Source organism: Diadema antillarum, unplaced genomic scaffold (genome assembly GCF_040938485.1).
Source record: "Diadema antillarum isolate AM-2024a unplaced genomic scaffold, OU_Dant_1.0 seq00001851_RagTag, whole genome shotgun sequence".
Taxonomy (NCBI): domain Eukaryota; kingdom Metazoa; phylum Echinodermata; class Echinoidea; order Diadematoida; family Diadematidae; genus Diadema; species Diadema antillarum.
This window is the reverse complement of record NW_027272523.1, coordinates 172,225-195,671: the sequence shown is the minus strand read 5'-3', so window position 1 is coordinate 195,671 and position 23,447 is coordinate 172,225. Positions and strand designations below refer to the sequence as shown.

The following is a 23,447-nucleotide window of genomic DNA, read 5'->3' as shown; positions in this document are numbered from 1 at the left end:
TGTACTTCTGTGAATAAACTTTTGAGGCTTTTTTGATTGTTTGTTTGTTCGTTTAGTTTTGTTTGTTGTTGTCGCCTTTTTTGCTTAATACACCATGGCTGTTGCCATTTCTGGAAAAGGCTTGTTTCAAGAGTAAATTCTGGGGTTGCCATGGACATGATGTTACACTTTGGAGGAAGTGGGCATTAAAAATTGAAAAAGCTCTTATCAGCACAAGTCTGACTGCACTGAAAAGAATTGTTCCATGATGGATTGTTGATGGTTGATTTGAATGAAATTTTTATGATTCCAGTAAACTGGACTGTGAGCTTTCATGAGATCAAAATTCACATGCTGTGAATGATGAGCATGAAGCGGTGTAACAGTACACCGACTTTTAAACTGCAACACCAGTCCAACGTCCATGAATTATCAAGCAGGAAATGCCCTCTCAGAAAAAAAAAAGAAAAAAGGAGAAGAGATTCTACCCTTAGAACTGTGGGCAGGGCGTCACTTTGCATAGGACTCACATAAGTACGGGCAACACTTCTAGCAGGGAAAGAGGGAAGCACTTCCTGGTAGTGGTATTGTAGACCAATGTGCTTCACAGCATTTTACAGGCCGGCAACTTTGCGGCTGGATATTTGTCTCACGTATTTGACAAAATCTTCAACTGCTACACTGCTAATGATTGGAATGTCTGGGTGTGTGTGTGTTTGTGTGTGTGTTTCTGTGTGCTGGTCGATGTTTACGTTGCTAGCAACAAAACAAACAATCCTATAGTCTGTCGACAGATTGGTTACATACCATTTGAGTCCTAATCATTAATCTAAACAAAGATAAACATAGATCTGCATAGTAGACTGAGGACTTTAAAAAAAAAAGTCAAACTATAATCTACTTAAAATGACAGGTGAGAACAGATAAAACAGTCAATATCACTCTTATATTTTATAAGTATTTGTAACAGCTATACACAAAACTATGACCCTTGAAGGTGTTGCGATCAAATAAAATATTGCCAACAAAAAAAAATCCAACATTCAAAACTAGTGTAAAGAACTTGATGCATCCAGCAGCTGGAGACAGTATTTCAGACTTATTCAAAGCTGCATATTTGGGACAGATTTTGAGCTCCTTGTGAAATAATGCTGGAACATGTCACACATGAGTTACTGTATACGCTATATATTTCGCGGGGGTTTTATTTTCGCGAATTTCGCGAGTCGGGAGCTATTCGCGAAATTAACAACACGCGAAAATATTACCTTCCAAAATGAATCCCTTGCCTTGATGATATGAACATTTTAGTACTAGTATACCATGTCACGGCTTACCGAACAAACCATACTGGCTGAGCTTGTTTACGCACGTCCACGTCTACTTACGAATACTGTAGAGAGCCAATCCATTATCGCAAGGGGACCACTCGTCAGAAATCTAGGGGACCACTTGTCAGAAATCTAGCGCGATGGACTTAACCACTTCAAAAATGTTGAATTCTAACTTACTAGTTCACAGAGTTTGGCAAGTCTTTTTCATGCAGTGTATAACTACAAGTATCATTCTTATTTGCTAGTAAGTTGAAAATTCACACTTTCTTTGCCACTTCATATTTTCTCTAGTCCCCCAATCGCGAATTTAACCACTCGCGAAAATGTGTGACAGCGGCAATTCGCGAAAATTTATGTACGCGAAAATTATAGCGTATACAGTACGTTCAGATGGTAATCCTCAACTGCGTCAATTAATTTCGTCACGAATTGACTGATTTTATATCAAAATCGACCATGCGACACTTGGCGCCCCATGGAACTTACTAGTATCCTAGAGGTTAAGGATTACAGCCTGGACGTAAATTGAGTGTACATGTAGGTAGTAAAAAAGATCACTTTGATTTGGTGTATTCACTTGACATTATGAATGCTATATACTGTAGCTCTGTGTCTTTATCAATACATGGTTGTGACATCCAGGAGAAGTCACGCTATTTTAAAAAGGCATTTCTAGTATTTCCTCTTTTCTCTTCCTGCTATTGAATCACACAACAATCGCACATTAATTTTCTGCACCAAAAGTTACATTGTAATCAAACTTTGACGAATTCAAAAGGCTTGCAAATGACAGACAGCTCCAAATTCTTTGATGGGAAATGTGTATATAATGTCTGGCCTACAATCACAGCTCTAGTACATTCATACTTGAAGTGGGGAAGATTTCGCAGAGCAAACAAGTTATTAAAACTAAGAAAACAGCACTGGTTTGAGATGCTTTCAGTTTCTATGTAAGCACTGGCACAGGACGGTTGATTTGATAGCACTTGCGGTTATAGAATTAATATCCAAATTGTCATTTTTTCAATGAAAGAATGGTAAAGCCAGCTTGATTCAGAGTACAATTTATGTTGTACAAACAGGTCCGACAGGCAGAGGGATCTTGGGGGTTTTGAGGTCCACGTGAAATGGGCCAAGCAAAGATGCTGTTATATCCTGGCACTGTTTTCTCTCTATAAAGATGCAAAAAATACTCCATTTAAGAGCTACACTGTACAGTGTAGGCCTATAGAATAATGCAGAAGTTCTGGATGTATTAAGGAAGCACCAATTCACACACCTAATGAACAGAAGGTAATGTTCTGGTTGAGATGGGGATTCAGTTTTGAACTTTATTTTATGATCTATACTTTACAAAACCACTTACAAAATATTGATCATACAATTATTATAAACGAGGAATTCAAAAGTTTATTTGATGTTGAAATGTCTGAGATATCAAAAAACAAAGTGAAACAAAGAGGTGCCAATGACAGGTGAGTCCCATCTTTCATTACGACGTCTCAGCCACTTTCCAACCAATTTTCTGTCATCCATATAAAGGAAGTGTCTTGTAGACAGTTTATACCCATGAGGCAACAAATTCAATCATAACATTGTAGTTCCTTTTTTAATAATTTATTCACAAGGCCCACTATACACTGTACACTCTGTACAGTATAGGGCCTATGTACATGAACTGAATGTACTACGAACATATGTATATTTTACATTGAAGATACACAACCCCGACATTGGCATAATAGCACGGGCAGTGATAATGGCACGTGTGATAAAAGCGGGCCACGGCGTAGCAGCGCCTGCGTCGCCTCTCTAAGGAGACAAGTCTGGAGCGTGGAGCCGGGGATTTGTGTCACTGCAGCGTGATACCACATGACTAGACAGTCTTCACATCTAGCCAGACACATAGTCCCAGGGGGAAGTTCTTGGCAGAAAATTCTTCCTAATCTACACACACTTTCAAGGACTTCAATGTACATGTATGCCTTACATTCTTTCATAGATTTGTATCAAGTAAGGTTACATTGGAGCTCAAGTATTCTTTTCTTTTTCTGTAGGTACGTTTGTAACTGATAACGATCTATGACAACAACAACAACAACACATACATTCTTGAAGGGAAGTACAATGTATGCAATATTCCAAGGTATTGTACATGTACACTTGATAACAAACTCTACTCTCCCCATTATGCCGATAAGACACACAGTGCTATCCCACTAAGTTACGCTGCATCTCCCTTTCAAAATATTACTTTCTCCAAGCACTCCATGTAAAATGTACAGTATTCCCTGAATTTGCCTCAAGGATCCTTAATTCCAGGCTGGACATGACTTCTTCTGATATGGATCTTTGATTCTGTGTTCCATTTTACTTTCAAGTGAGAATACAGTGTACAATGTACACTGTCCAGTATCAGCTTATTGCTCAACCTATCAAAAAAAAAAAAAAAATTATATTTGTTTTAATATAGGCTACATAACAGGCCTACAGCGTACATTATATAAAGAAATACATTGTACATTTTACATTGTATGTTCATTGCATACAATTTGATAAACCGCAACAGCTTAAAGCTGTGGATCTCGCTTCAATAGCCTTTTCTCTCCTATCTTTTAAAAAAATAAATTATGATTGTGGAAAATCACTTCATATGATGATACCTTGATCATTATTGTCTTTTGTAGTTTAATGCCTATTATTGCATTCTCCATGAAACATTCTCCACAGTAACAAACTCGAGAAGTAAACCAAGTATGAGCATTGCCCATTGTTTTTAATTTTAAGGAACGATGAATCAAATTCGTGTAGCATGAGAATGTGGGTACCACCCTATTCCAAAAACCACCCGGCATAGCACTGCAGACACGTGTCACTACATGTACTGTACCACACAGCTGAATATTCAACGAGATTCTCACTCTTTACCGTGATGATTTTATCAGTGTAAAAATAATCCTCTCACATGCTTGTGCCCAGTTAAATTTTGTACAATCAATGCTCTTTGCAGCCGTAGGAGCCTGGTATCGTACACACACTTTGGGGGGAAATTAACCCAGAAGATCAAACCACAAATTGATCCATTGAGGATGATTCACCGGCCACTCCTGAAGGAGGGGGGAGGGGGGTAAGGGGGAGATCTCACGCCCCAACATGACACTCGAGATCACCGCAACAGCAATTAACACGTCGCCCCCCTTGGCCCGACTGGGACAGTGAACCAACCACTTCCTTGGCTACAGATGACAATACTCCAAGAAAACATGGAATGACAATGATGCAAATTATCCCACGCCCCTTTGAGGAAAGAATCAGAAAAAAAAAAAGAAGAAGAAGAAGAAGAAGAAAAGAAAATAACAGGAGGGTTTTTAAAATAGGAAGAGCATCTTGGTAACAGTATGGATCATCTTGACATCAATTTGATGATGAGCTTCAGGATTGAGTAAGACCCCGCTTACAGTGCTGGGCTGGACCGAGCCGCGGCCGAGCCCGGCCTCAATTGCGGGGCTGAGCCCCGCAATTCTGTCCATTTACAGTGCGGGGCTCGGCCCGGGCTTTTCATTCAAACCTTTCAATATTTTGTCGTAGTGGCGCTCTGCTTGTAAACAAATGCAATTAGGTATAGTCTGGTTTTCAGACCCTTTGCCAACTGGATTCTGTGGTGACGAAGTCGCCGTTCGGGCAAAGGCCCTTGCCGAAGGAAAAATCTTTTGCAGGACAAAACCACCTGAAACTATACTAGTTTAATATCCTGAATAGCGAAATAGTACGGGCAGAGGGTCTGGAAGCCAGACTAAAATTGGCCGCGCATTTGGCCCAGTTTGCGTTTACACTGAGAAAAGGCCGGGCTCGGCCGCGGCCGAGACCACCTCAAGAGCGTGGCCAAATGCGCGGCCAATTTTGGCGCCGCATTTGGCCTTTTGAGCGTTTACACTGAAATGAAGGCGGACTCGGCCGCGGCCCAGCCGCAGCCCAGCCGCGGCCCAGCCCCGCACTGTACACGGGGTCTAAAGTGTACGACTCACTTGTGCAGTATACAGTGCTGCTTACAATACATGTACATGTAGTAACCTACAATGTACAACGTACAGTGTATGTAACTTGTGGTAGAAATTGGCACATATGGCAATTGTCATCAATGGTAGTGCCAGTGGTCTTGATGAAGGTTCAAGCTATGAGCAATAATTCCACAGTGCGCAATAAAGTATGATGCAGAACATTCCTTTTACCTTAATACAGGCTTCAACATACTCATTATACATCATTATGACATAGCATTTGCGCAAGGATTGGTTTGAAGTTCGCAGACTCATACAATGTACTGTATGTTCTGTATGAATGGCATGCTGCCTTTAACCCTCTCAGTCCTGTGGGCAACTTGTGTACAGTGTACCCAGTATAAAGTGAGATTTTGATGCATCAGTACCAAGATGGTTAAAGAACTGTGCGGTTGTACAAGTTGTAAAATGAGCACCTCCTTCAATATTCAAAGTTTCTGCTTCAATTTTAGAACACTTTTCTTTTTTTAAAATCTGTAGGGGCTCTACAGGCTGAACCCTTCTACTGTATGTGCTCGCTGAAGGTCAATTTTGATTTACTGTAGTACATCAACTGGCCATCAGCATTACCTCTGCGATGGGAGGAGGGGATGTTTTCATTTTCATTTATTTGGTTTGTTCGCTTGTTTGTTCGTCTCCAAAATAACTCAAAAAGTTGTGTACAGATTTGGATGAGACTTGTAGGAAAGGCTGAGAATGACATAAGGAATAGACGATTAAATTTTGGTAGTGATCCGGTATATATGATATGGATTTCATGAAGGATTTTCGATATTTTGGCAAGTAGGGTCAATCAACTTTGGAGTTCAAGATGCGTATACAATGTATAATTTGAGGTTTGCCCACGCACACTGACGTGCATGCTCTAGTTTCTGTTCGGCCTACAAGGTGAGGGGCCGTGCATTGGAAACTGATGACATACTTTGTAACAAAAACACTTCTATATTGGGAAATCGGGCGAATTTCAGCATGAATACAAGGAGTGGAAATCACTAATCTCATTTGGAGAACAAGATCAGTGGTGGAAATGAGCTGCTTGGCGGAGGTCTGTGCTCTCAGAGGGCTTCATTGTAGAACTCAAAGAAAGTTTCTTGCAGTTGACCAACAACTACACTGTACAGTAGTGCTGTATGACCATCAGACAAATTGGGTGTGAACAGGCCAGGGGTTAAATCGAGTTGTGTTTACTGGGGATGAGCAGGAAGTTTTATAGCTCTAGTTGTTGTTCTACATTGTAGCCATGTACAAGGTAAGTGTGTGTAGGATAGTACCTGCATAATCAATTCCGGATGACAAACAAAACACACAAACACACAAAGCATAAATCAGCAAAGCCAGTGTGACTTCCAGAGAATGTACAACGTAATCTAGCACAGGGTACTTTATATATGGTCTCAAAATCAGAGAATACTCTGTACACGTAGCTATTAAAAGGTCAGAGCTTACTGTAAATGCCATTACAGTGTATATCGCTAGTCTAAATTTTTGTAAATCAGGAATTCTCGACAATTTCGCGAATGGTTAAATTCGCGATCGTGGAGTCTTGTACTGAACGGAGAAATGTACACGCGTACGTCACATCCACATCGGAATCAGAGTCAATATTTTTGCATGTCTATAATTTCGCAAATAGCACCTGACTCACGGAAATCGCGAAAGTAAAAACCTCGCGAAATATTCGGCGTATACTGTATCTGATTCCATGACATTAATTAATTCAGAAACTGAGAGGTTTCAGATGTGTAGAGGACTTGTTTGCACACAGGTTTAAAAACTCAAGTGATGCTGATCACAGCTTTTTGTTTTTTCGTTTGAAGTCAAAAAGCTATTAAAGTTGAGTTCAAACTTGTGTAGCCAGCGTAGTGGGGTCAAGAGGTGTTTTCAGTTGTATCGCTTAATTTTAGAATGTGTAGGCACAGAGCTCTGTATCTTGAAGCCTTTCAACTGGATGATTTCTACTCAATATGATCAAAGTCAAGCTTACAAATACAATGTAGTTGAACTTGCATTCACTTCCAACATGGCCATATTATCTGTAAAATGTATGTTTAAATACATACATTATTCACACATTTAGTTCAGCCTTTAGTCCCACCTATAAGCAGGAAGTGGGGGGGGGGGAGGGTTCAAGGGTATCAGTGGCAGGGGTGTGACTCTCTGTAAACCCTCCGGTGCTTGTTAATCCTTGAAGCTTTTACAGCCGGTCCCCCTTCATCGGGAAGTGAACAACTTGCTCTGTAACAAACATGTACATGTACATCGCATTTTTTACCAACACACAGTACCCGCTATTGGCTTCCCCACAATGTACATGTGTACAAATGGGACCTGGGCACCACTTCACGAAAGTTGTCAGTCTCTGACAATTTCAGCAAAATCCTTGGTTTTGATTGGCTGAGAAGCTCTGGTCACAGAATGTTGCCATAGTGATTGTCAGAGGCTAACAACTTGTCAAGGCTGACAACATTCATAAAACATTGTCCTGGAATACAACCTACACAGAAGAACACCTTGCTGTCTGCAGTCTAGATAGCATCTTCGAACAACAAAATAGGCACACTTCCAACTGGCATGCATTTCATCTTGTGCAGATAATACTGTATGAAACGACAAAGATGGGAAAACAGCATAACGGCAAACACAATCGATGTGAAGTGTTGTTACATAGGTAAATACACAAACTGTGAACAATAGTTATAATAAGAATGTTTCCAAACTAAACCATCTACAGTTATGGTTTATTGAGAAAAACACTGATAACCTCCTTATAAATATTTTAGGCTTTATTGCGAAAATTGTATGGTAGGATGTTACAGTATGTGACACAACAGACCTACGGATACAGCTGTTTTGAATATGAATCAATGATATCTTGAACATTTTTGAAATCACTGCTCCCAAAGGTAAACAGAACCTTTAATTTAGTGGACAGCACCCCTCGAGCAGCATTTAACTACTTCTAGTGGCAAATTGCTTTCACTTCACTTAAACCACATGAAAATGATAGTATGTACAGTATTTACTACTGTAATACACGTTGATGGGAATTTTAAATGCCCTTTCACATAAAAACTGGCCTGATGACATACAAACTCTACAGTCCAAGCCAAGTTCTGATGCCTGACCCTAACCTGAACCCTAAGCTCTGTTTTATAGTAACTAGCACTTGTTGAGTGAACTGAACAATTTACAAACACATTTTCATTTTATTATTATCATTATTATTATTATTATTATTGTTATTATTATTATTATTATTATTATTATTATTAACATTATTATTACATGGTATTATTATAATCCATTTAATTTTACTTTATTTATTTTTATATTATTTTTATATCATATTTATTTATTTATTATTATTATTTTTTTTTTTTATTATTATTATTTTTTTTTGGGGGGGGGGATCTTTTCATGTTTGGTGCAGGATAGCTTCCATACCTTAATGCCACATTTACACCATGTTTCCGGTGGCCACAGCAGCCCTGTTTGCCCAAAACATAGGGCACCACATATTTGTGGATGAGATAATCCTTCTGTTTTTTCACCTCTGTATTCCAGTCTTGTTCATTCCGGCCCTTGCTCTGATGAACACGTCGCTATCAGACACTGTTCTTACGACATTTGGTCAGGCTAGGGTTACACAATATTTTCCATCCAAGTTATTGTTACTGCCCATTACGTGCTGTCACATTTTGTTGCGTTTACCCCATTTTATTACGGCCTACAAGGTTTCTCATTAATAGCACTGGGACTGCCGTGGCAAATTTTCTGACAGTGTAAAAATCTGACACGGCATCCACTGCAATCACAGCCTGTCACGTTTGCCCATCCTGTCCCTGTGCGTTGTCTCACATCCATCAAGTTTTGTCCATGGTGTCTGAAATGTGACTGCAGTCGTGGGTGCTGGGAACGTGGTGTAAACGCAGCCAGCAGATATATGGTACAAAAGTGTAGAGTAGCTTTCCGGAACAATGAAGAACTTTCACTTTCAATGCAGGTTCACATACATGCAGATCATGGTGGCTCTTGCTTGTGATGTGTGAGAAAAGTGAATGGTAGGTACCGTACAAGATTTCACTGTGCTTGGACTGGGCACACTATTTGTCAAGTTGTGAATGATGACCTCTCATGCAATCTCAAGCAGGAGATCAATACTTCATCTGATCGCAGAGGACGTTATGTCTATTAACCGCCTTGGTGACATTATTCTGTGAAATAATGACAAAAAAATCCAGATTCATCACTTTGCTGTGCTTATCATCCTCTACACAGAACTACAGACTCGCCTGATCGGCCCCAACCAGACACCGTGCAAAGCAAACACTGTACAGCCACAGGGCTGTGTATCACATACATTGTACACAAGCCTCGCCCGCACCGCATGGGTGGTTTGCGCAATTTGTGATGGGGTCGGGATGGATGACAGAGGCATATAAATATTCACGTAACTGTTGTGGCTAGCTGGGGCCCGTTTCATAAAACTTGTCATCAGTGACAAGTTGTCATAGATGTGACAAGCTACTGAAATCCTTGCATCCGATTGGCTGAGAGCAAATTTGTCATAGAAATGTGGCAGTTGTCACTGATGACATGTTTTATGAAACGGGCCCCAGGATGTTCAGAAATGACTTAATGCCAACTTTCTCACATTTTGCGCCATGATCATGGCAATTTTCTGCGATGTAACCTTACAAATGTAAAGCTCCACAATCCTGTCACAGTGAAGAGCAAAGGCGTGTGATGTCGCAATTGCACAGCTGGAAAGCGCAGTGAGTGAGGCGGGCTTTAAGTGACCTTATCACTAGTCAAACGGCGTTTATTCCATACAGCAAGAGAAGCTCGCCAGTTGCTCAGTGCGGGGTGGTTCATGGCATTAGTGCAGGGAATGAGACACTACCAATAATAGGCACTTTTTGATTTGCACGTTGACACCGGCGTCACCGTGACATGATGTAATTTTTACGTACAGCATACTCGCTACACACCTAATTTTCGAAGGCGTTCACCCCGGTTATCACTGTCCACCCAAATTCACTCGCTCTGCACTCACACCGCCTTATCTATGATGTCAAACTCCTCTCTCGATAGACGAAATCGTGCAAAAGATCGTGATGACTCTCAGCAAATCAGTGCTCAATTCACCTGTCTTTCCAATTTTTTTTTTTTTTTAAGAGAACATTAATAAAATTTTCAATTACATGAGAGTTTATGATCCTGATACGTCACAGCAGCACAGCTGACATACAAACTACAGCCTCTGGTACCTACTTTGTCTGCTTTCACTGTCCTGCAATTTGCAACTGCATACCATAGTCCCACACATGCATTTACACGAGATGCTGTACATGCAATCACGTTTCAGTGCTTGGCCTGGCGCAGTGCATTGTATTACTTTGCATCACGTTTTATAATCCACATACAGCTGTACATGTAGTTGTAGTTTATCCCATGGGAGGATATTTAATTCGGCATCTAGTCAAAGACAAAGTCAATATCAAAAGTAAACAAAAAAAGTCACAAATTCCACATCATGCACCATCTGCACAGGTAGCCTACAATTGTATGTACTGCACACATCACAAGACGTGATGCCTGAAATCGAAAAGTTTATCAGCAGCGGCTCAACGTGTGTGGGGATGTGGCGACACCTTGATTGAGATACGCCTGCAGTTGGCACCACATCGTTCTTGTTCACCCGAATCGAAAAGTATCTGATATAGGGCCATAAAGTGCACAATTGCTGTATAGAGAAGGTTTTCTAATGTAATTTTGAGGTCAAAACTCTGTGTGGTCCATGGGCATAGTGTAACTACACCGTATAAACCCCTGTCCTGGCTGGCCTGGATTGCCGATGCACCTTCGGCTTCATAATCATGAAGTATGTACCTACCTAACTACACGCAGCGCTGGCGACAGCGCTGCACCTCTTTTCCTTCGCGGACGTTGTTATCGTTCACTGTTTCCTTCATGAATATCTTTATTAATCGTGGAAAACTAAAATATAAGGAATTATCGTAATCTATGACCATCATTCAATAACCGGTATGCGATTTTTTGTTTAATTACGTCTAAAACTTACCGAAATCTATGGCTGAAATCAGGTCTGTAAACGTCCTTACTGCTTCACTCCTCATCTGCGTGTTATATGAATGGCATTCACTCTCGTATACTACAACGTAGGTAGTCGGGGCGGAAGTGATGAGATAGTCGGATGACCCCGACTAAAAAAGTTCAAATCATTGCCGGTGCAGCACGCGCGGATCTACTACAAGCTTTACGTAACACATGAAACGCACGGGCGCACGGGCGTACGTAAAAAGCAACCACTTCTGAATGCGCATGCGTAGTAGTTTGTTGCTTTTGTGAAGCTCTCGAAGGAAAAGATGCCACCGCACGATCTACTCCGAAAAATTCAACAATAAGGTCTGGATACCAACAAAACGCCGAATTCAACTCAACCATCAGGAAAATACGCTGTAGGTACAGTGTTGCAAATTATATTACTCTTAAAATCATACAAAATAAAAGGTATTTTATGTGATTTTGCCGTCAATAGTGACGGTCGTTTACAACGTTGAAACACTAACACATGTCAGACCCTGTGCGCAGCACAGTGTCTGGTCAGGCTAGTACCTACCTTACTGTTAGTGTTAATATAGTCTAGAGACACAACATGTCATCAGTAGATCTAGATTAAGAGACCTAGCCTATGGCTATGCAGGCCAGTATACTGTAAAAGTGGTTTCTTTCGCGGTGGCTTTATTTTCGCGCTTTTCACGCTCTGAGGTTGAACCGCGAATTTAACATCACGTGAAAATGTTTTGAACTCGTCGCTTGTACAACGCTATCATTACCGACCGCGAATTTGAATACATATGAAAAAGTCCGCACCGATGGAAACCATGAAAGTTTCTGTACGCGAAAGAAACCACTTTTACAGTAAATTTTAACATTAGTCAACTGATATCTAAAATTTACATGAATATCAGTCATCATTATCTCCTTGTCCTTCGTCCTTGGACTTTCAATAAAGGGAAAACAAAAAAGGGTTCAAGGATGGGAAGATAGAGTTCAGTTTAACGTTAGCGCTAGACAGTGGTAGGCACCTAAATTTGAGTCAGTGAGCAAGTGAGTGTCAATGTTCTGGATCATGGAGGAAATTAATACCGAGAAGGCGAGAAACATTCACTTCAGCACGTGTGATGAAACAAATGAAACCAAAAGTCATCCTACTTTTTTCCACCTTGTAACCTCCTTAGATTTCCCCACGACACGGATTTTGGCAGTTTTAACAGTATCGTACGCGTACTAAGTTATAAAGTAATCAGGTAAAAGGGCCTAACGTTAGAGCCTAGTGAATTATTGTTAACTTTACTTGCCTTATCGTGCGGAAGTACGAGGAAAGTGCCGCCACCTCCAGATTCTGTTACGACGGCCAGGAACTTGGTGTTGACTGCACAGCACATGCCGACATTCTGGTGTTTGGACACTTGAATGGACTCGAAACAGAGGTCCTTTTTGAAAGCCTGTCCGAAGACATTCCGGAGCTTGCTGTCTCTTACAAATCTCCCCGACATTTTTCCACCGTTTCGCTTGTTTTGCCTATAGAAAGAGACACGACTTCCTCACGGCACGGCATACACTGCACTGGACTGCCCACTGTGCTCTTATGTATGCTGTACTGTAAGCCGTAAGCATGTAACTCTGGCTGGATATGGTTGATAAAACGTGTGTGTATATGTGCCACGCGATCTCACGTACGTACAGTACGTAACGGTAGTTTGCCTGGATTGATGGGCGCGGCGTGCGTGGATATCTGTACAGCTGTCGGCCAAAAGAAGACACACCGCCAGGAGGATGAGAGAGACTCTGTCCGTTGACTCCGTAATTCAATGCTCAGAGTGCCTTCGCATAATGGAAGAACGAATTTTGAAGAGGAAGCAGCGTAAAATACGGAAGTGGGCCGAGCCCATTTATAAACACGACAGTAATCATTGCAAATTGGAATGAGCTTGGTAGTATTTACGGGGATCCTGTCCTCCTACAAGGATGAGAGCTGCGCTTTTCACGATTCAAAAATAATTTATTGTTATAAGATGCCGGAAATATTTTTCCAGAATTGTAAGTTTTCACTTCCACTGTAATTGTCAATCCCTGGAAAATGACATATAAACTTCAAGACATAATTTGGATCCATCTGCCTTGTTGAAGATATGCTTTTATTCTAATTATAGGCCTACACCTAAAAAAAAACCAAACTACAAAAAAGAATAACGTAGGTGTCTAATACATAACTCACTTTCTTTAGTGATAGAAATCGTATGAATAAAACAATGTGAATTTAACAGAGTAAAAAAAAAAACAAACAAAAAAGAAACAAGCTACAAACATTATTATGCAATACAGACACACAAAAAAGACAAAACTGCTCGTACATAAATACCTTTAAGATATAATGCAAAATATTGTGAATATCAAAATATTGCACACGGTCGGCGCCACGTTCTTAAAAGTAGGAGGAGGGACAGTTTATATTTCTGATGCCACTTTCGGGCTTCATCAGCCAACAAGAAGGGGAAAAAAAAAGACTTCAGCACAACTTTCAGATTCCACTTATTCCACTTCCGGGTTTCTTCAGGTGATGAAAAAAAGGCCTTACCACGTTCCCACTTAAAGGTTTCATTGGCTGGAAGAAAAAAAAATCGTTCTGGTACAACTTGCATTCGCCAAAAGCTTACCTCTTCCAGGGTACATAAAAACACACACAAAAAAGTGTGGGGGCACAAAGTGGTTACACCCTATATGTATTCTCATGTGTTGTGCAAAAAAAAAAAAAAAAAAGTGTGGGGGGGGGGAGGGGGGCGAGCCCCCCCCCCCCCCTCCCCCCCCCCCTCCCCTCCGTTTCCGGCGGCCTGTGGATTGTAAACTCATACACACTGAAGTCTTTATTATCTATCACATGTTCTTTTTATATTTACTCTATGTGTGTAGAACATATCAGGGGTGTATGTGCATGTATATGTGTGTGATTTGTGATGTGTGCATTCGTAATTCGATTCTTAAGAATACACACTGTATGTTTAAACAATAGCATCCGTGTCTGAAATAGCATCATGATGATTATTTAAACATATTTGATACCCACATATGATATTCTAAAAGTCTGTATCATTTCTATCTAGCAAACATAATGATATGCATGAATTGATTTGTAATAAGCCTACTAATTACATCAGTAATTTGATGATGGTGATACAACAAAGAACACTAGCACGCTTTTACCATTTTAACTCCCATAACTTAAGACAAAGTATTTCAAAAGGAGACTTATCTTTTTGAACCTATGAAGGCCTTGCAAAGTTAGGTTAAAAAGGGATAGTACAGTATTGGTGGAGATGAGAATTGAGCTTTCAAGTTTTTGCGAGGTACCAAGAAAACACTACAGAGCATACCGTTTTAAGAGGAATTCAAAGTTTATTTGATGAAAATCGAGTTTGGAACTACTGAAACATCCAAGAACAAAGTGAAGCAAAGCGATCATAATAAAGTGTGGGTCCCACACTTTATTAGAATCGTTCTGTTTTGGATATATCTCGACCATTTCAAAACCAATTTTCATAAAATAAATGTTGAATTCCTCATGGAATTACATGCTCTCTCATATTTCATCAGAGGTTTATCATTATCTCACCAAAAATGTTAGAAACCTGAAATTAGGTCTCAACCAAATGAAGAGATTGAGACTTTGTGTAAGTTGCTCCTCCATATCCAGCTTTTCACATGAGTATAAAGCCTACAGCTGGTAGGCATTTTGCTGTCATGTACGACACGATGTAACAAAGTCTCCTCAGAACAAAGTAATTTTTCCTGTCTGAAGACCTAATTTTCTCTGTATATTAATTGTTTTCTAAGCCGTGCTTACCTTTTTTCATCAATGCTTTTATTTCGTCAAAAAACAAACAAAACATACCACAACAACTGTTACACACCTGCAAAATCACTCAAAGTCTGTCCGATTCGCTGTGCAACAAGCTCAGTCCTCGAGACTAGGCTTTGCCGCCCTCTATAGAGATAATACATGGCATTGTTATTATTTTTATAAACGCCTCCACTCAATCTTGACAAAATCATCTGTTTCTGGTTAAAATCTTTCCACACAGCACCTCAAAGTGACTGTTCCTGCATAAAAACAAGGCTTAACGCGTGTATGTACATTGAGATGAATGATGACACTTAATGCCAATGGATATTAGTTACAGAGATATGAATATAGAATATCAAAACTTTATTCGTGTGATTATAATCTGTTATAAAGATTTATAATTATATACTTCATATAATCATACAGTTTGTATAAATGAGATACATAAATAAACTGATAAACAAATGAATGAATCAATAGATAGATAAATACTCTTAAGATGTAATATGTATTATATATATATATATGTATATAATATATATATATATATATATATATATATATATATATATATATGTATATGAAGAGTTTGTTCGCAAAAACCGATAAGTCCATATTTGCCAAATGGAGATATTTGCGATTAAAGGTCAAGAAAAATAAAGAGAATAATAAGAAAATGTTTGCTTCTTTTGACCATAACTTCAAAAATGTACGTTTAAATGTAGTGACCAATATATCATTTAAAAGGTATTATTTTGTACTTAACTACAAAAAATGGACTTATCGGTTTTAGCGAACAAACTCTTCATATGCATTTATATATAGATAAAGAGAGGGAGAAGAGGAGAGTATTTCAATGCAAATAAATGACATCAATCTGAATATATTCTACTTTTTGAAAATGTGGCGTTGCATGCAAGTCCGGGTTGTCACTGACAAGGTATCTTTAATTATACAGGGCAACGCGAACCTTGATTAATTTGCCATGAAAGAAACCAAACATCAATGCATATACTTAAAAAAATTGTTTGCAGAATAAACCGTCTACAGTTATGGTTTAATAAAAAAATATTGATATCTCGTCAAATTTTAGGCTTTATTGTAAAATGGTTTATGGTAGGATGTGTTATGATACACCTGACCTATACACATATGCATCAACTGTGATAGCTCTTACCAGTTACATTTTTACATCCCTGCTCCCAAAGGTAAACAGCACCTTTAATACTCTGTCGAGAGAGTAGACAAACCGTTTGCGTGCAGTATCAAGTTCCATTTTTATGTGTTGAAATCTAATGGTTTAAGAGAACAAAGAAATATTTTGTAGCACTTACTGGTAGAACAACAGACAGGCAGGAGGTTTGGGACACACATGCTCGATCTCACAGCAGGAAACGTATCAATGGATATTGTAACGTCCGTCATTAGCAGTGGACCGTTGGCCCGGGGTTACAAGATAAAAATATCGGGCAATCCTCTTTTTAAGAATAGAAACTATACATCATGTTTTGGTGGCCCAATTCGGCCACCAACCTATTTTAAGTTTATAACCTTTCTTATGTGTTTTTCTCATCCGGAATAGGGGACAATATCTCGCTGTTCAGTTCTTGGGAGCTGCACGTAATTCAATCCGCTATTTCATGAATGTGTGGCGTGTCATACTCTCTAAAAAAAAATCGAGTGAAAATATTCACTCTTAAAGGAGTGAATACAAAAAAGAGTGAATTTAGAGTGAAATTGGAGTGAATTTTGAGTGAAAATGTTCATTTTCACTCATTTTGGAGCAACGGCGTAGCCAGGATTTCATCTTAGGGGGGGCGGTTAGTCTGCGAGGGAGCGAAGCGACCGAGCCCGAGCGAGCGGAGCGAGCGAGGGGGGGGGGGGGGGGAGGGTGTGGGAGGGGGGTGTCCCCCCTCCCACGGTAAGAACTTTTTGCATTTTGATGTTGTAAATGGTGCAATTTGATGCATGTTTTTGCGCGTTATATCGACGTGAAACAGTCCCACTTGTTTAAGGTAGCAGTTTATTTTGATGTAGATTATTATTGAACAATTTGCCTTTAAAATGCTATAACTTAAATACACTTCTTGTATTAACTCTTTTCACTGAATATCGTGAACGCGACTGAACCCGAGAGAGCGGAGCGAGTGAAGGGGGAGGGGAGGGTGTGGGAGGGGGGTGTCCCCCTCCCACGGTGAGAACTTTTTGCATTTTGATGTTGCAAATGGTGCAATTTGATGCATGTTTTTGCGCGTTTTAACGAGTTGAAACAGTCCCACTTGTTTAAAGTTGCAGTATATTTTGATGTAGATTATCATTGAATAATTTGCCTATAATATGGTATGATTTAAATACACTTCTTGTATTACTTCTTTTCACTGAATATCATGAACGCGACTGAACCCGAGCGAACGAAGCGAGCGAGGGGGGAGGGGAGGGTGTGGGAGGGGGTGTCCCCCTCCCACGGTAAGAACTTTTTGCATTGTGATGTTGCAAATGGTGCAATTAGATGCATGTTTTTGCGCGTTTTATCGACGTGAAACAGTCCCACTTGTTTAAGGTAGCAGTATATTTTAGTGTAGATTATTATTTAACAATTTGCATATAAAATGGCATACGTTAAATACACTTCTTGTATTAATTCTTTTCACTGAATATCATGAACGCGACTGAACCTGAGCGAGTGGAGCGAGTGAAGGGGGAGGGGAGGGTGTGGGAGGGGGTGTCCCCCTCCCACGGTAAGAACTTTTTGCATTTTGATGTTGCAAATGGTGCAATTTGATGCATGTTTTTGCGTGTTTTAAAGAGTTGAAACAGTCCCACTTGTTTAAGGTTGCAGTATGTTTTGATGTAGATTATCACTGAACAATTTGCCTATATAATGGTATAATTTGAATACACTTCTTGTATCAATTCTTTTCACTGAATATCATGAACGCGACTGAATCCGAGCGAGCAGAGCGAGCGAGGGGGGAGGGGAGGGGGTGTCCCCCCTCCCACGGTGAGAACTTTTTGCATTTCGATGTTGCAAATGGTGCAATTTGATGCATGTTTTTGCGCGTTTTATCGACGTGAAACAGTCCCACTTGTTTAAGGTTGCAGTATATTTTGATGTAGATTATCATTGAACAATTTGCCTATAAAATGCTATCATTTAAATACGCTTCTTGTATTACTTCTTTTCACTGAATATCATGAACGCGACTGAACCCGAGAGAGCGGAGAGAGCGAGGGGAGAGGGGAGGGTGTGGGAGGGGGGTGTACCCCCTCCCACGGTGAGAACTTTTTGCATTTTGATGTTGCAAATGGTGCAATTTGATGCATGTTTTTTGCGTGTTTTAACGTGATGAAACAGTCCCACTTGTTTAAAGTTGCAGTATAATTTAGTGTATATTATTATTGAACAATTTCCCTATAAAATGGTATCATTTAAATAATCTTCTTGTATTAATTCTTACACTGAATATCATGAACACCATCTGTTCAGCAGTCAAACAGAAAAAGCATGCACACGAGGGTGTAGAACTCATAGGGCCGGCATATCCCCTCCCACACGAAGGTGATTTTGCGTTTTCAGACCTGAAATTCAGCGATCTGTTGCAAATTTTTGGTGCAATACTTTTTCATCGAAGTGATAAAATCACGGAATTTAGCTCTTATTCCGAATGTGCACCATCTGTGTGTATGTATAAAGTCTAGTGAGGTATATAGAGGAAGGGGGATTCCTCCTCCCGCTCGCGGAGCTTTTGCGTTTTTAGAATTGAAATAAAGCGATCTGGGTATATAGCCACACACAGTCTATACTTCTTATGCATGGTGGAAGGGGGGAGGGGCGGGGGAGCAGGGAGAAGGCGTGGGCGAGTGTTATCCCTACCCTTCCCTTCCGATCGAGCTTTTGCCTTTTTAAGGTTGAAATTGAGATATCTCATCTACGCATTTTTGATGGAATCAACATTTGGGAAATCACACACACACACACACACACACACACACACACACACACAACTGATTAGGGGGGGGGGCTGAGGGAGGAAAAAGTCGATTAAAAGGGGAAATTCCCCTTATACATGAGGGAACCTTGAGTTTTCGGAATATAAGTGATAAGTCTTGTGCACTCAGAATTATTCATAATTTTTTGTAAATCTAAAAAGTGTTTAAGCTAGGGAAAGAGGCACAGAGGGGGAGGGTTTGGGAGGGGGTATCCCCCTCCCAAGCACGAGAGATTTTGCATATTTTGAATTGAAATTCAACGATCTGGTGCACACTTTGAGTGAAATATTCAAAAAATATCTTATTTGATGAAAGGTTGCAAAGGAGACCCACTTCATGTGCATGCATATACAGTATACACGCATTTTTTTTTTCCGCCTCCCAAATCCCCGGTCCAAATCTTAGGGGGGGGGGGGGGGGGGGCGATCGCCCCCATCGCCCCCCCCCCCCCCTGGCTACGCCAGTGTTTTGGAGTGACCTCAGGGATCACTCAAAGATTTTGGAGTGATCCCTGAGGTCACTCTAAAACGAGTGAAAATGAGCATTTTTACTCCAAATTCACTCCAAATTCACTCTAAATTCACTCTTTTATGTATTCACTCCTTTAAGAGTGAACATTTTCACTCGATTTTTTTTAAGAGAGTAGGAATCATGTTTATACCTCATTTCAATAATATTATGTCCGATACGATATTCTCAAACGTTTTGGCGGTATAATAGCTTAGACAATGCCCAACTTATCAGAGTCACCGCCTTTCCCTTAACAGATATAATAATCAAGGACAAAGTTCAATGTGACACAATGAAAAACGTTACAAATGTGACAAACACAACCATACAGCCTGAAGTCGTTTTGTGGAATAAATTATTTTCAATATGTCGTACCTAATATCTACCTCTACAGAGCTGAAATGATTTTAATACTCTCTTTTATTCCGGGTATGAAAGAAGAAGGTTGAATGTGTAGTCGCTAACAGCTATGTGTACCTTTCTTTTTGATAATGACGTCTTTGTCCCTCTCTTTCCTAGTTTTTCTATTTTTTAAATGATATTCTCTAGATTTCCCTGAGCAGTTGCATTTCACTTCCATTGTCGAACGCAGTTATGAGAGAGGGAGAGTCACAGTCCAGCATGACAGTCACTATGTGTATCTTGGTTTGTGGCTTACACGAGGTGATGAAGCCGGAATGCACAATACATCCTTATTTACCTGAAAAAAAAAATAATAAAATGGACTAACGTACAATTAAAGCTTTGTTCTCCTTGTCGGCTAGACGAATCAAACAACTCGTAGGAGACAGTGGTAATGGAGTAATGATGACTATACCGATAAACGTTGCTTTTCGACTGTTGTATGTACTCACGCGAAGTCACGAATTTCTGCGAGCAGAAAATAGTATACGATTTTATACGAAAACTGTTCTTTTCAGCAACGCGAAGTTGAGCTGAAAGTAAAGCAGCGCCCTCTTTGCTGCATGTCTCGTATAAGGCAACCTTACCTTTCGTTATACATTTGTAATCATTTTTGGGCCTCTAAGAAATCGAATGCTGATTGATAATTATTCATGATAGTGTTTATCAATATGATATTTTAGTGATATCACTAATGGTCATATATGCTATTCCCACTAATGATAATGATAATAATAATAATCACAATCCAAACTTGTGATGGTAATACCAATAAAAAGAAAAGAAGAGTTATAAAATACCAATGGTTATCTGTTAGTGATCGTTACCCTAAGCCAGTTCGGAGTTCCGATAAGCGCATGAGCAGAAAAAAAAAATTGTTTACCAACAGCGCGTTGATTTATAAATTTACTTATAAGTAGGCCTAATCTATACATTAGGCCTTTTCACATCAGCCCGATGTTTCGAAATAGCGCGGTATTTTCTGACTTGGGAATTTTTCCCGAGAGCGAAATAGCGCGCTATTTGATAATGTGAACACAAATTAACGCGCTAATTGTATCGCTCTGATCGAGAAAATTTCTCGACTCCAACTCGGGAAATTTCTGAAATACAGGACTGTAGCGGATAGTAGCGCGCTATTTGATAATTAGGCGTTTTCACATCAGCCCGATAAAAATCCAAGCTCGAAATATTTTCCTATCAGCCCGATGTTTCGAAATAGCGCGCTATTTTGCTGACTATTTTCTGCGAAAAATATCTCGAGCATGGATTTTTATCGGGCTGATGTGAAAACGCCTATTAGGCGTTTTCACATCAGCCCGATGTTTCGAAATAGCGCGCTATTTTCTGACTTGGGAAATTGGAAAATATCTCGAGCTTGGATTTTCATCGGGCTGATGTGAAAACGCCTATTGTGAAAACGACTCGAGAAATTAGCGCGATGCATCCCATTATGCCTAGCGTGTGTGACCCGATCGATCGAGGCAAACTGCACACAAATCACGAGGAATTTTTGAGAGGGCACACACATTACTTATGCTATTTGCACATACTCAGCTGTCGAATTCGCTCGACAAAAATTTGGGCTGATTCTCTTCGGGCTGATGTGAATAAGAAATGAAATAGTGCGCAAACTCGCAATCGCGAAAAATTTCTCGAGCTTGGATTTTTATCGGGCTGATGTGAAAACGCCTATTGTTACGTCGGGGAAATTTCGTAATTAAGATGCTTTGGGGACAAGTGAAGTGGCTAGCGAGGCTAGCCAAACCCAGAAGCCAAAAGAACGATCCCAGCAATGGACCAACCTGCATGCATGTGAGTTAAAGGGCAAGTCCACCTTATTATACATATGGATTGAGTGAATGTAGCAATATTAGTAGAACACATCAGTGAAAGCTTGGGGAAAATTGGACAATCCGTTCAGTATAGTTATGAACTTTTAAATCATCTGCACAGTCACTGCTTGATGAGAAGACTACTTTAGTGTATGATGTCACATGCGTACAACGATATAAGAAAAATACGACGAGAATTTCACAAAATTTTACTTTTTTGAAAAAAAGTTCAAATTTTCTCGACATATCACTGACGCATGTTAATATTATTCTATCTGCATTCTGAAAAAGGATTAAGTCACGTGTTCTTTTATTATGCGAGAAAAATGAACATATCTTGGATTTTCTTGATAATTTCTTTGTGTTGTAGTATACATGTGACATCACAGCTGGTAGTAGTCTTCTGATCCAGCAGTGACTGAGCAGAAACTTAAAAAATTCATTATTACCTTTGAACGGATTGTCCGATTTTCTTCAAACTCTCACTGACGTATTTTGCTAATATTGCTACATTCCCTCAATCCACATGTCTATGAAGGTGAACTTGCTTGTCCTTAAATGACGAACTGGCTTATTATGCAGTAATTCATATCTGGGCAGTATGAATGTATAGCGGTTGATTTTGGAAAAAGTTAACAAGATGGACGTTACATTTTGTCTTTCTCTAGACCCGTTTGAAATACATGTTGTGTGTTAGTTTGATTGGAAAGTTTTGGTCTATTTCAGCAGGTTTCAAGGTGCAAATAATGATCACTATAGCTTTTAGATAATAATATCAGAATGCGTTTTCCACTTAATAATGTTGATAATGATGATTACGATGAAGAAGAAGAAGAAGAAGAAGAAGAAGAAGATGATGATGATAATAATGATAATTATAATTATAACAATGATAATAACAATAATAATTATAAAAGTAGTAGTAGTAGTAATGATAATAATAATAGTACAAGTCACTTATAATGCGCTAAATCCACTCTGCAGTAGAGTGAGTGCTCAAGGCCTTTACATACCCCGATCACTATAGATACATTATTTCAAACCAGCACTGACAGTGCTCACTCTCCACTCCCTTGCTTGTACCTCCTCTGATACTGATGTACAACCTTTTTTTAAAATATACTCAATGCTTATACAAATCGACATTTACTACTACTGTAATTATACTACTGCTGCTACCTCCCCCCATGTTTTTGCTCCATGGAATGACGAAGACAAAAGCGCTGAGAACTTTGCATCCACGTGCACATGTACCAAAGTTTCATGACGCAGATGATGTGTGCACAATCCTGTTTTTGCATATCATTATTAACTCAAACAAAACCCTGTTTTCAATACGACATACCATGCAGTCTTTTTGTGTAATTTATAAACCAAAGAGCGATAACAGGTGATATTGCGTGTCACTACA

At 39.7% G+C, this 23,447-nt stretch overlaps 1 protein-coding gene across 1 annotated transcript in view; it reads right to left on the bottom strand.

Moving 5' to 3' along the window:
* The window catches only part of LOC139712762 (coronin-6-like), a 71,452-nt gene extending 58,413 nt beyond the window's left edge, over positions 1-13,039 (bottom strand). Inside the window, exon 1 of the mRNA XM_071624555.1 lies at positions 12,757-13,039. Coding sequence (XP_071480656.1) covers positions 12,757-12,954 — 198 coding nt within the window. The 5' untranslated portion in view covers positions 12,955-13,039. The remainder of the gene's footprint in view (positions 1-12,756) is intronic.
* Between the last annotated feature and the right edge of the window lie 10,408 nt (positions 13,040-23,447).